General features: G+C 34.1%; 1 protein-coding gene across 9 annotated transcripts in view; it reads right to left on the bottom strand.

The window, feature by feature from the left end:
• Window positions 1-5741: 5741 nt before the first annotated feature.
• The window catches only part of LOC138701333 (band 3 anion transport protein-like), a 734049-nt gene continuing 725039 nt past the window's right edge, over window positions 5742-14751 (bottom strand). For all 9 annotated transcript variants that reach the window (XM_069828100.1, XM_069828106.1, XM_069828105.1 and 6 more), the window contains 3 exons: window positions 13998-14206; window positions 12918-13088; window positions 5742-8841 (listed from right to left, as the gene is read on the bottom strand). In XM_069828100.1, coding sequence (XP_069684201.1) covers window positions 8764-8841; window positions 12918-13088; window positions 13998-14206 — 458 coding nt within the window. In that variant the 3' untranslated portion in view covers window positions 5742-8763. The remainder of the gene's footprint in view (window positions 8842-12917; window positions 13089-13997; window positions 14207-14751) is intronic.

The following is a 14751-nucleotide window of genomic DNA, read 5'->3' as shown; positions in this document are numbered from 1 at the left end:
GAAATATATTAGCGGATTTGAACACAGCTTTACAAAAAACGGAAAAAGTCCTTCTTCGGCATAGTTAAGGGGAGCAGGTACTGCCTATCTCGACAATGTTAAAATCACAGAATTCAGGTACGCGTAGCTCTGAAACCATTGAACATAGAGATTTGAAATTTTTACATATTATATTTATAACCTTTATCTATGTATTAGAATAATTTCATTAAGTACATTCAATTCCTATAACTGATAAAAATTTTTTTATTGTGACCTAATTTTTTTTTTAATTTTAATCACATGTTATTTTTTTGAGACCACAATTTTAAAGATACAATAATACATTTTGTTTAAAAAAATAGAGGACTTTAAGATTGATAAGTGTTGTAAAAATTGTTTTTCTATCTCAAGTAGTTTCTGAGCTATGCGTACCTGAATTCTGTGATTTTAACATTGTCGAGATAGGCAGTACCTGCTCCCCTTAAAGAAACAAAAAATAACAGTAATTGTCAAAGTAGAGAAAATACTGACGATAAAGAATCTTTGAAATATGATTCTGAAACCTGTCTGAAAAGACTGAAAGGAAACCTCGAGGGCCTTGTATTCAGATTAGCATGCTCCTGAGAGTGAATTTCAGACATTCCTGTGGAACAAGAATGCCATGGTGAACAATATGGTGCAGAAAAGTGTGCATATAACACTAAGCTGTAATTAAATTTACAATAATACTACCATATTGTTACAGCTACGAATTTTTCTGTGGTTTTTGCTTGCTAGACATGGTATTATGTATCATAATAATAATAATGTTCACATTATAAAAGCAAAATTATGTTCAATAAGGTTGAAAATTAACAGACATATGTACGTAAAAAGTACGGTAAGATGAGTGTGAAAAAAATGTGTTGTCGAAATATAATGGTGGCATATACATTGTTTTCTGGTTACAAAATTTGTCATTAGCTAGGAAGTTTGCACTGAAAGCTGAAAATTTAAATAGTTCGTCTCATTAATTGATGAACTAGTGGACTTACTCGTGTTAAATATGAAATATTTGTCTGGCTTACAGCTGTTTCAGTGCTTCACGCACCATCATCAGAGCCTACTAGATCGCGGCGTCATCTCGAACTTCTCTGCCTGTTAGGAGGGTGTGTTTTATTGTTGGAAGGTGTTAAATTGTAGAGTTGAATAGTGTGTGTATTTCATATTTAACACAAGTAAGTCCACTAGTTCATCAATTAATTATATTCAAGTGTTAAAAGTGGTGTACGCAAGATTCAAAATGGAGTTCGTCTCAATTACGGTATCTGCTACACAATTTTAACGAATATCTGCTCCATTAAGTATTTGCAACAATTCACTGAATTATATACGCTCTTCTTCATTAAAATTGTTTTTCTCTACAAACAATAGAACATTATTTTTCCCTACTTCAGTACTTTGAAATCCTTTGAAATAAATATGAAGTATTCCTTACAAATTTTGCTATATTAATCAATAGATCCTTTCTCAAGAACTTACTGAGAATAAAAAGAAACATTAATTAACATTTTCACATAGGACTACAGTGCGATTCACAACCCAGGTGACGTACTTATTGATTATGGACAGTGTGTCAGCCAACAAGAGTTCCCTTAATGTATGATCGAAGTGGCAGCAGCTGGCGATATCACATGATTATCTACTTACATCATGCATCAAGAGGATTTCGTGAACAAATTCCCGAAGTGGGAGTACTGACATGTACTGAAATTCACAAACTAGCTGATAAATTGAAACTCAGAGGTTAAGTGCTGAATAAAAAAACTAAAATAATGCAACTGCTGCTAATAGGTAAAAGGTTTCACGACATTCGTGAATGTACTTAAGTGATCTAGAAAATCCTGACAAAAACTTACTTACACAGAAAGACTAGACGAGGTGAGTGCGAAGAGGAGGTAACCTAGACGGAAAAAGTCAAAGAAGTCCGAAATTTAAGCAATATAAGTTCCATCTTCAAAATTTCTTATCGCAATTGGCTTCTTCACTTAGTAGACAGTAGCAACTTCAACCTTCATTTAGTTAACTTTTTTGTCGAGGTGTGATTTTATTTGCATGAACGAGTAAATTGGTAGTAGTCAAATGAAAATTTAAGGGATTAGGTACAGCTTACAGCAGTAAAATTTTTTGAAATATTCAACATTTTTTTTCGCCATTACTGTATATTGTACAATAATGAAAAATGGTATGTGTAAAACACTGTCCTTCTGCTATATGAAAAAAAATATTTTTACGATTTAAAAAAATTATTTATATTTCTTTTTTCAAAATTCATAATGGTGGCAGTTCACTGTGCAATAATGAAGAGTTTCCCTCATAACTCATAAACTTGTTAACTTCTTCATGTTCTCTCTCTTTTATTTTATTGCTGAAACTCATGTTTACAATATCATGCTCTTTCAACTACATTCCTTAATAAATAATATATTTTTTAATTTAGTATTAGAAGAAAATACTGATATATGACTATTTTTTAAATGAATTTATTTTTTATCAGACAATCTATCAAAGCTAGAGAAGTGATCTTGCATCATATTGCAGATATGATATACATAAATACACACAAAAAATTTCATCACAGAATGTTGGTTAGTTTTTGAGTTATGCGGAAAACGTTTCATCACTGCACAGTGAACTAAATTGGGGGGGGGGGGATGCAAATAACTTTTTTTTTTTTTAATCGTAAAAATATTTTTTTTCATATAGCAGAAAGACAGTGTTTTACACATACTAATTTTCATTATGATACAAGATACAGTAATGAAGGAAAAAAACTGTTGAATATTCCCAAAATTTTACTACTGTGAGCTGTACCTAGCCCCTTAATCTTAACACACTCTTCTAGCTCTTTTTGTATTTAAACACTGTTTAACACAGGGTCACCTAAGCTACGGCCCTCGAGCCACATTCAATTTGCCTTTGTTTTTGTAAAAAACTGAAAATTGTATATTAAATTACTAGTGATTTTAGAGTTTTATCTCTTGAATAGTCAAACTTGGCTTGAATGAAAACATGATTAGTTCATATTGAAATGGAATTTTATTACCATTACTATTAGGATAAAATCCCGACAAGATGCTATTCAAGGAACCACGTGTAAACCGTGTATTTACAGGAACTGTGAATTAGGTGGGTATTCTAATTTTGACTTATATACAGTATCTATTATCATTGTCTTATTTAATTGCGTCATTCATGGACAGTATTAGAATATTACCCATTATACAGGGTGAAAGTGAAATAGCCTTGCAGATTCTCAAAATGAATAGCTCATGTTGTATAGCCTATAACAAAAAACTGTATCATCATATTGGTGGAAAGATCTTAATTTTTTCAGAAAAAAATGTTTTTCCCTAAATGTTTAACAACCTCTTATTCGGTAACTATTGTGAGTAGTATCGTGATTTTTGTTCATACCGATAGGAAATCTAATAAAGAATAATTTATCCCTCTGGCATATTTCAATAACGTGGACAGTTTTCGTGTAAATTTAATTTTAAAAATCTCTAATTTAAGCCATTGCCCAATGCAAGCAAGTGGCAACATGGAGACAGACAGCAGCTCACCTACCAAGACACACCGAGTTTGTTGACCTCTTACATCTGTATCACAGGTACCCGGTGGAGTGTGTTAGTGGTGATGTTGCCACATTGCTGAAACTTAAAACTTAATTTTCTAATTTGCCGTACATTTAAAATGTAATATAGGTTTTCTATTCATTTAAGTGTACCCTATCATCCCTTCCAATCTGCAAGGTTATTTTACTTTCCCCCTGTATAGACTAATACGTCGAGGACATTTACAGTACCGGTACGATTTAAATATAACTTTTCACTGAAAAGAGCTTTCTGTTTAACACTTATTGTAATGAGAATCACAGCCACAGAGACTTCAATGCACCAAAGAAAACAAACTGACCAGCAGAAATTTCCAGAATTACGGCTAACTGAGGAAAGTTGTTTGAAAAAGAGGGTGTTGGAAAAAAGAGGTATTGTAACTGTATGTAGGCTTAAGCATGCAATACTAGTAGGCCGAAATAATGTATTATTATTATTATTATTATAGTCGGACCATCGGATCTATGCCCCTGTAAGATATGCGAACTGAACTCTAATTCTTTCTCAGCCTCGGTAATTCATTTCTCTCCCTGCATTCCTATCTCTCTCCCTTTCTGTCCCCCACTACTCACAATTTTGGCCTTCTTGCGGGACAGTTTACAATATTTGCACTTGCAGTCCAGTGTTGTCAACTCAACATGAATATTGTAGCACGGAGTGGCAAAAGAAATATTATTAAGTATGTAATAGCATTTTGCGATGAAGAGAAACAAACAGGTCAATATCTGTTTCCTATAAATCAGGCAACGAAAAGAGCAACTGATATCACAGGTGAGGCTTATTTTATTTCAATTGATTATGTACTAAAATTATTTACTTAACTAATACTAATAATACAACATTTTATGTAATTTATATAGACAGGTCAGAACTCCTAATAAAGAAAATCAGGAGAGAGGGAGTCTGTGCAGGAGATGAAAAGCTAGAGTCACCAGAGAAGAACAGACCAAGGGAACTTTTAATTATTGTAGATGATATGAACCGATGCATTTTAAGAAGAAAAATACAAGAATTTCATGCCGTTCAGAAAGAAGTTTCAACATTGAATAAATTACTGAAAAGTAATAATTTCCAAGGTTGGAGAGAAAAACTACGGAAAGTGATTCGAGACATGGGATTTAGGTTTAAAAAATGCAGAAATACAAGATGTATTTTGATTGAAAGAAATAATACTGTAGCATGGAGGACCAGTTATTTATGACACATTTAGATGGAAGTTTGGCAACATCCCTATTCGGCAAGGTTCATGGCGGGAGGGAAGTGGGTGGAATGGAGTGACTACAGGCGTTAACTTTTCCAAGAACGATGACAGCACTGAAGGGGCACAGATCCGATGGTCCGACAATAGTAATGCCACTACTGTTATACACAGGCCTACATGTAAAAAAAAAAAAAAAATTATGCTTTATTTAACGACACTCGCAACTGCCGAGGTTATATCAGTGTTGCCGGTGTGCCGGAATTTTGTCCCAAAGGAGTTCTTTTACATGCCAGTAAATCTACTGACATGACCCTGTTACCTGCAACCTCGGCCTACATGTAAAATACGAAGTTGAATGACAAACAAGTAAGACAATTGTTATTTTAAAAAGTAAAATTAAAGAATCAAAGCACTCCCAGATTGCAGAAAAAAGTACCCGGGTGCACCACTACTTTCCTGACTTATACACTACGAAAAACGAACATAAGACTGATAGAATGATGGACGTAGACACATCCTGTGATATTGCCACATACAATCAGAGAGCTCACATTTGTCAGCACACAGCATCTAACAAACACATCAACTAGATTGTGTTTCGCATAGTTATTCATTATACAATTCTGCAATGATGTTTAATTTTCTATGGACACAATCTTCTTCTCGAAGACTCCTGAGGACTCATGAGTCTGTATCATCCAGATTAAAGACCCTGATTTTAATTGACATCAGAAACGACTCTCCACCATAGATGTATTCAAGATTCCTGTATTATTTATACACATTAAATTTCTTACCAAGAAATAGTGAATAGATTCTAGTTTTAATAATTTTGATGATTAGTGAAGCAAATCTCTCTAACAATGAATCTACTTATTTAATCAGATAGACATCAAATAAAATTAAAATGTTAAGACAGATTTTTATTTCTCCATTTATGGACGAGCTGTTCCCCTTTCATAAATCAAATACGTACATGGCTTAAAAATATACTACGTACATTATTTGTTTAAAATAGACTTCTATATTCAACAAATAGATCAAGCAGAAAAATATACATTTTATCACTGCCATTACCTTCTCCAGCTGAAGATTTAAGCTATCTCATCACAACCGATCTATTCACTACTGATAACACTAAAAGGAAGTCTATTGACATTGTGGTGTTAGTACTTGGAGTCAATACTGAAAGGACTTGCACTAATTCAGTATATCTGGTCTTACACTCCCTTCCCATGCAATAACATTACATATTATATCTCATGTTTAAGAATCACAGATAGAAAGACCAGTGACATTCCTCATTTTACTTGAAAATACTGTAAACTATCTCTCAGATATATGCTAAAGTATTTTAAAAATTACTGCTATAGCATCTGATGATAAATTCTGTCTCTCAACTACTGTATTATATTTAACTATAAAAAAATAAGTATTGCAAATTGACACAAAGAATACTAATGTCTGTAATAACAATTAAAAAAAAAAAGATAATTAACATAATTCTACTGTTCTTCATCTTGACGAAAACTTGAATTCACTTTCTAAAGCACATGAATTTCTGACAACATCTAGTCAAGATTTACCAAAGATTTAACATCGGAACTGCTGTAAAGTACACTGCATTCACATTTAAGGGAAACTTGACGTCAATTCAAATTAAAGGAACATTCTGTCCAAGACTGTTGGATAGACTGTGGGTACAAGATATCATTACAGTTTGAAATAGTGAAAGTTTTGTTCACTAATACACTGACATTATTTTTAAGTTAGTCTAAGATTTTTATCTCAAGAACTGATATTCATATAATCGAGTCTTTCATTTATCAATAATACCAATCCCCAAAATATACTTTGTATGTCTTCATACTATTCATTAACCTATTATGCGATGGACGATGATTCAATGATATGTAGGCGAAAATTATATTTTATTCGGCCCACATCATGTGTATTTTTTGGTATATACAACACGTACAACTGAGAATTCAACAATTATTCTACGTTTCCCGAGATAAGTCATGCAGTAGTTTAATGTCGTGCAATCTCACGCAAAAAGTTTCCTTCTCAATTGAATGCTCTGTACTTATTAAAAGAATTGATTCCAGCAACCTTTTACAATGAACAGCAGTTGGTCCAAACAAAATTAAAAATTGAGTTTGGTCTTTATGAATTTCAATATTTCACTTTACTAAAAATATTTGTTGGCAATTATGGCTTGAGACTTTACAGGCAGTTGGAAGTCAGAGTCAATGAATATGATAATATAGCACTCAAACATTTTTCCTTTTACCACGTATTCTAGAAATGTGTTGAGACCAAGGTATTTTAAAAACAAACCAATGTTGTATTGATTGATCTTTTATGGTTTGTAGAAGATTTTAAAATGTGTTACTTTGGAACACATGAAAAGTATGATTTATTCCTTGTGATTGAATTACTTCCTTCATATTATAATTGGACCATGGCTAACAAGAAAGACAGGCTACGGCGTGAATAGGAGTCATGTGGTTATCATGGGCTAGTCATGGCCATCTTGACAATCGCCTAATATAAATACATGTTCACAGTTCTAAAAAACTCATGTTAAATGTGCATTTATATATAAACTTGTTCAGTGTTGGCCATGTTATGACTAAGAATGTGATGTCGCACTGTAGCCTGTTTTTCTTGTTAGCCACGTAATTGGACGGAGTTACACAACAATAAAACAACCGACAATTTGAAAAAATTGAGATATATGCACAAATCTGTTGCTGGCTGGATTATTTAACTCGGAAAACTTCTAGAATGTGATATCTGCATTCTGCTGCTATTTATAAGCAAAATTCGTTTATTGCATTACATTTATTTTGTTTTGCAATATTAAATCAATTGCTGGCTTGTTATTAAAAATTGGTTAGCTTTTTTTTTTGGGATTATTTGTGCTATTTTTTGTAATTGTATGAATGTTACGACATTCCTTGCATAAAATGTTTAATATAAACCAGATTTATTTCAATGGTCAGTATATCGAAAACAGACTTTTGTCTGTTGGTATCTTATTGTGTAACTCCGTCCAATTAAGGTTATGAATCTATGAATGAACCAAATTCACAGAAATGGCAATTCTTCTGGCTGCACCTGCTTCCCTTCACAAATACACAGGAAGAAAGCTCTCCCATTAACATACTATCACACATGCCTTGGTGTATATTATTTAGTTGTACAATGAATCATTCTTTCGATAAAAAAAAGAAGTTCTATATTACATATAAGAACTAAAAACAGGTACTAGAGTTTTACGTTACTATTTTATAAGATCAAAATACTTTTCTGCTTCCGTGGTTAGGTGAGCAGAACTCTGGGAAAACATAGTACATTCAGGAGATTAAAACTCAACTTATTCACAACCCCGGGACATTATCGGTATTGGTGAGCAACCAAGAGACGCAGGATCACCCATAGGGTGTATCTGCCTTACCATAACAGAGACAGTGAGCATTCTGCAGCCACGCCTGCCAATGTTCGCAAGTACCAGACTCTAGAGTTCATTTGGCAGGGGTGTATACTGACAAGAACATGACAAAATATTGGACTATGCGAATAAAAAATTTAAACATTCTCGCATCCTTTACATAAATGTATAAAAAAATTATAATATCATTCTCGCACATAAACCTCCACCATTTTTAGCCAACAAATAATTCAACAACACTGCATCAAAGGCACTTCTATTGAAAATCATGAAGAACTTCTTCTTCGCAAGCTTCCGACTTCTCATTTCCTTCAACACTGCACTCACGTTCATTTCTTGAAAAAATCTAATAGATTTTGTACAAAAAGCTGGAAGTATTTTTTTTAATTAGATGTGCCCACAATGAATACTTTCTTTTGTTTGTGGAACAGGGATGGATAGAGATTATTTATCTTGACAGAAGGCGTTTATCCAGGCAGTGGTGCTTCTGTATAGAAATCTGGTTCGTCCTCCAAAGATTCAGAGTCTGCTTCTTCGCTGTCCAACTGAAACAGATATCATAATGATAAACACACACTTCAAGTATTTCGAAAAGTGACAATACACAAATAATTTCTTAAGCCTTTAATTCCACCCTTTACTCTTCCTGATGATTCTATGTGGATGCCATATTCACTGCAGAATCGTTTCACGTTATACAGCAGTGTTCGGCAAGTTATGCAGTTGTGACATCAGAGCAAGTTCAGTCTAGATGTGCAGCTGAAGAGGAGCACAGCAATTGCATAGAGACAGGCCAGTGCAGTTCAGTACCGACTTGTGTAATTAGTAATTCGGGAAAATTGTTTAAGTCCTGATTTAATTTATACATGTAATTTGCCTGTATATTTAAAAGAGTATGTCATGGCGGAGATACAGGAGTGTACTAGTGAAAGAACGTTAACCTCTGCATCATTTTTATCAATATGAGAATAGAGAATATTTATTCTTATTTGTGGAGTACGAGGGTATGACAAAGGAGAAGAGTTTAATTTGTTGTGAGATACTTCGAAATGTTAGGGAGTTTAATTTACAGTATCATTATTCAGCATATTATATCAAAATGAGTGACTTCATCAGCAGGTAGGCCTACTACAATATAATTGAAAGGCAAGCTGTTAAATATTCAGTTCCATTCCGCTTTATAGTTCCTTCTGTGTGTTCATAGAAATTCTACTCTCAATAAATAATCGAATTTAAAACAATCAAAATATCTGCCCATTTTTTAAATTAATTTACAGTGCTATAAATATTACTGCGGATTACCAGATGCACGAAATCAGATATACTAAGTATCACTGTAGCTTTCAATTGAAGCTTATCAACCCTTCTTAACTTACTCATAGCTCTGCATGCCGATGCAGAGTGCGATTGTTCGAAGGGATGACGTCACAGAGCACTGATACTGCCGATCACTGGCTTAAAGTATTTATTTCTATATATTTATGTTTATAGCAGTTTTGGAGCCTCATTTATACATGCGAACACTTCTGCAGCTGGCTGTATTATGAATTTCATGTTATTTAAGTACATTAAATTTTATTGCAAACCACAATATTTTGTTACATTGATTTATCACAGTTGTACAGTTTTGTTTTCGTACAAATGTATTGTAATTGTGCTGTTCCAATACTATCTCAGTAGAATGGATAGCGCTCTGGCAGTGCATAGGCGCCACACTGCCACTGTTCAGTTGAACCTTCTCTCCACGCTGTGTTTATATGCAGATTGTCGAGCAAAGAGCGTGGCAGCTCTGTGATATGACGTCACAGAGCACGGAATATGCTCGAAACATTTGTGCCGTGTACTGCCTCTACTGCCTTTGCTCCTTTATTAAACTCAAAGAGAAGAGTATGTCGGAAGTGAAAATTTTCCCCCTACTTGACACTCCATATCCTCCAGCCCACAAGCACAAACTTTCTTATCTGCAAAATTCAAGGCGTATTTACAAGCACAATACTACAAATGATAAATGATAAACAATCTCTTAACAACGCAGTGTTGTGATTGAAGAACAACATCGCTACTAACCATGCTTCAACCTAAGGATTAAAATTGAGGGGTTAGCTGGAAGAAGGGCGTAATTCGAATTACGGTGTTTATCCGTAAAATGGCTATATGCGTTCATTGGCGGCGTTTCTACTAATCACCACAATGTTCTGCCTCTACTCCCAATAGATTGCAATAAAGAGGTATTATTGAACTGTGTCCGTCTTCCATCTCACTACTGTGTTTCGAGAACTGGCGAAGGTAATTGCAAGGGTGTTCGCCTTGTCTGATGAATGTTCTGATCTATCCTATCTTTCGCCTAATGGAAGCGAATATAACATTTCTGATGTTGAAGGTATCAGTGAAAAAGAATTACATTCGGAAAAATAGAAAATGGACGGTTTAACAAACTATGAAAGAATAATTTAGCAAGCGACGACGAAATTACAGCAAAGCTCACACAAGTAGGTCAGGAAAACAGAGAATGAATATAAGGTACCGGTACTAATAATATAGGCGTATGCAGTGCTATAAAATGTTAGATCCAGGCTAGCAGGCAGTCATTTAGGAACGACCATATTTCTGACAGGTTAGCAGCAAAACATTTAAGCCAGTTGCTGCCAGAAGAAATATGAGATGTCTACAAGAGGAACAAGCCATTTTCCATTGAGGATTTTGGGAAACTGGAATCAAAAACAAGCAGGATACATTTCTTATGGGATATTTGGAGAGGAGGACCATTAAGCAACGTCAAACAACTGTAAAACCACAGCACGAGAATGTTCTTGGTTATACAGTATCATGACTGGGAAGAATTTTTATGCAAGTCCTTTATTCTGTCATTGTTTAAAATATCTAAGAAACGAATGATAAATGTACAAAATACAGTACAACTAGGTGATGCTGTAATGAAAGATATGAAGGGCAAACACTCCAATATGCCTCACAAGATTCTGTTTATATTAGGTTATTAGATCACTTAAAGTGGTATAGTGTTCGTAAGCCTATATTCTAGGTATTTTCAGTTAAAATGATAACGTGAAATAAGTGAGATTAATTATTTTTAATGTTGTGATAACAATTTAGTAAACGAACATATTATACACATCTTGATTATACAACTTTTAACACTGTATCGCTTCGGATTATGTATGATAAGACTTTCTAGTGTTAAATTCTGCATCAACACATAAACAAAATACACCCAAAGCTACACTACACATTAGACATTGAAAACAACAAATCCATCAATTTTCTAGACATCACAAAGTATACAGAAATCCCACAACAACAACACACATACACAACACATCCAACCACCCAACACAACACAAACAAGCTGCATTCCGAACAATGGTACACAGACTACGCAACATACTAATGAATCAACAGGATTACAACGAAGAACTAAACACAATCAAATACATAGCACAAGAAAACGGATACAACCCTAACGTAATAGACAACATAATACGTAAGACAAAACATAATCACAAAAAACATAAGAATACAACACAAACACAAGAACATAAAAAATACATCACGCTATCATACGAAAACAAAAACACACAAAATTGCAACCTCACGCAAGAAATTAAATTACAACATCGCATACAGACCAAATAACACTCTACAAAAACATCTCAACACACAAACAACACAAACAAATACAACCACACAGGCCTATACAAACTCAAATGTAACACCTGCAACAACTTCTACATAGGACAGACAGGCAGATCATTTCAAACACGTTACAAAGAACACATCACAGCCATAACAAAATTATAAAACACCTCCACATATGCAGAACACATGACAAATACTAACCACACCCACAGAGACATCAACACAGACATGGAAATACTACACTTCCAACCAAAAAGCGAGAAACTAAACACACTAGAACAATACGGTATGAAATATACAGACACACGAAAACACACCCCAACGAAATTCTCAACACACAACTCAATTTCAGAACACAAACACTCACTCTTTGATTCTACATTATACCACACGAACACACCCTTACAGGAAACAAAACAAGAGGTGCTAAGACCAAAAATGACCAGTTCTGAGGATGACCCATAAATAGGTCGAAACATGTAAACAAGGTACCGGTACATTAGAATTTAACACAAGAAAGTCTTATCATATATATATATATATATATATATATATATTGTAGAACATACATTGTAATTACCTTCATTATTGTAGTATAGACCTATATCTAGCCTTTCCTATAGAAATACAGAAATGTTAACAGTATAGCAGTATTTTCAACCCTCTTCTATGGAAGAAGGGCGTAATTAAAAAAATTGAATGCTTCCTTCTCGTACAATATTTAAACATTAACCATGGAACTCATTGTAATCACAAGAGAACGTATTACCCTACAATATATATGAATAGTGTCATATTCCAGCAAGAGATGCGGGATACAGATAGTTTTTGTTGATTATCTCAAAACTATGTTTTCTGAGTTACGCCCTTCTTCCAGCTAACCCCTCAAATAGTAGGTGTATGATTTATTAGTGTTACAGGTACTGAGTTTCAGAATTTCTTAAGTTTGTTTCTATACAATACTCACAGCTCGCAGTTCTGCAGGTGTGAAAAAGTAACGAAGTTGAGCTCGAAGAGGAACCATCAATATGAGAAAGAAGGGAAATGCTAAGGATGCTTCAGTAGACTTGACTACCCAAAGAACCGCGAGGCACAGCAGTTGAATTAATGTGAACAGATGCATTTTCATGGAGTGTACCTGCAACAAGACAACACAGATTTGATCTTTACATTCCCATTCAATTTTCTTACATGATACAATTTACGTCTTTGGTCTATTACTTAATAATTAATTATTTTACTAATGTACAGGCCAACTACATATTACAAACAGACTGAAGTTCTTGAATAATTTAATGAAATTAATTTTTTTATATTTAGTGCGTCAGTTATGCTTTACAAGCCTTTACAGAGAGGCCAGCCGAAATGGGTGGGAAGACCCGAGATGCAATCTAACCACTTGGTTGGACAGTATGTTATTTTTCTCTAGGGAATTTTTGTATAGTCTTTTGAATAAATATAACTTAAGTAAGTTAAATTATAAAAAATGAAGTTAAATTAGATCTTGGACTATTCTGCATCCACTCATTACACAACTAACATGTTGTTCCAGCAGGGAAAAAATACTATGCTAAGTCTACCAATAACTGTTAATTATGATATCATTATGTTCCTAGACATACTCCCATGATCAACAATGAAAGGTTCATAACTTCCAAGAACATAGGGCCTTCATTATTATAAGCGCGCTAACACAATGTGATTGCTAATGATAATTAAACTTGTTAAATTAACAATTTTCATACTTCATTGTGTTAATTTATGAAACAATATAGTACTTTACCTTAGTGACCAGTTTCGGCGTGATTTGTCGCCATTTTCAAACGTATAGTACAGTTTTGCGCGTTCTGTCTGTTTCTTCTTGCTTGGTGTTATGTGGGGAGGATGTGTAGGTGGTGGTGGGAGTGTGTTTGCAATTGTAGTGATGTGTTTCATAAGTTAATACAGTGAAGCATAAAAAATAATTGTTCATTTAATTATCGTTAGTGATATGCGAGCATTAAAAGTTTGTGAATCAAAAAACAATGTAATTGATCGAAATACTTACCCTTCTGACGTAAGCTACCTGCGGGTGATGTTTCACAGGTATAAAGAATAACTGAAGTCTTTCAAAGAACTGGATACCATTTGTTGAAGAAATGCCCATATATAGAAATACCCCAAACAAGACAGACATCGGAACCAATCGAAGCAATGGCGCCATAAGGACCGACACACCCACGAAAATTGATACCAACAGGGCACTCAGTCGTTGTTCTGGAAATAAACATTACGTCAGAATCTGAAAAACAATCTATGATCTGCAGTAGTGTTTCTTAAGCTTTCTGAAACAGAACCAATTCAGAATTGCAAACATTTAGTGTATCACAAGAATTATTGAGCTGTTATAATACACTTTTCAAGACCAGTTCTTATAAATTCTCTAGGCTGTTCAATAATGAATGATCATGACTTTTTTTACTCACACAGCCTTGATTTTAAAATTCAAATATTGTGTTATATTGATTTTTTGATGTAGCCATTTTCACATCTCTCTACTTTTTTGGCGATTATGATAAAGAATCCTGCTCTGTGGTTGGGGCACCCTTTAGGTCTGATTCTATTCGTCCATACAGTGAAATGACATGTAGGCAGGATGGATGAAGATGACGTCGATAATGACGCTGAAATGAGCCCAGGATCCAGTGCCAAAGTTACCCAGCATTTGCTTTCAATGAGTTATATTGCCAGTATATGCTTCATCTACTCATATTACATAATAATGATATCGTTCAGTTTATTTCCAATTTTAACCTGTGATA

Source organism: Periplaneta americana, chromosome 6 (genome assembly GCF_040183065.1).
Source record: "Periplaneta americana isolate PAMFEO1 chromosome 6, P.americana_PAMFEO1_priV1, whole genome shotgun sequence".
Taxonomy (NCBI): domain Eukaryota; kingdom Metazoa; phylum Arthropoda; class Insecta; order Blattodea; family Blattidae; genus Periplaneta; species Periplaneta americana.
The sequence above is the reverse complement of the archived record's forward strand: the minus strand, read 5'-3'. Positions and strand labels throughout refer to the sequence as shown.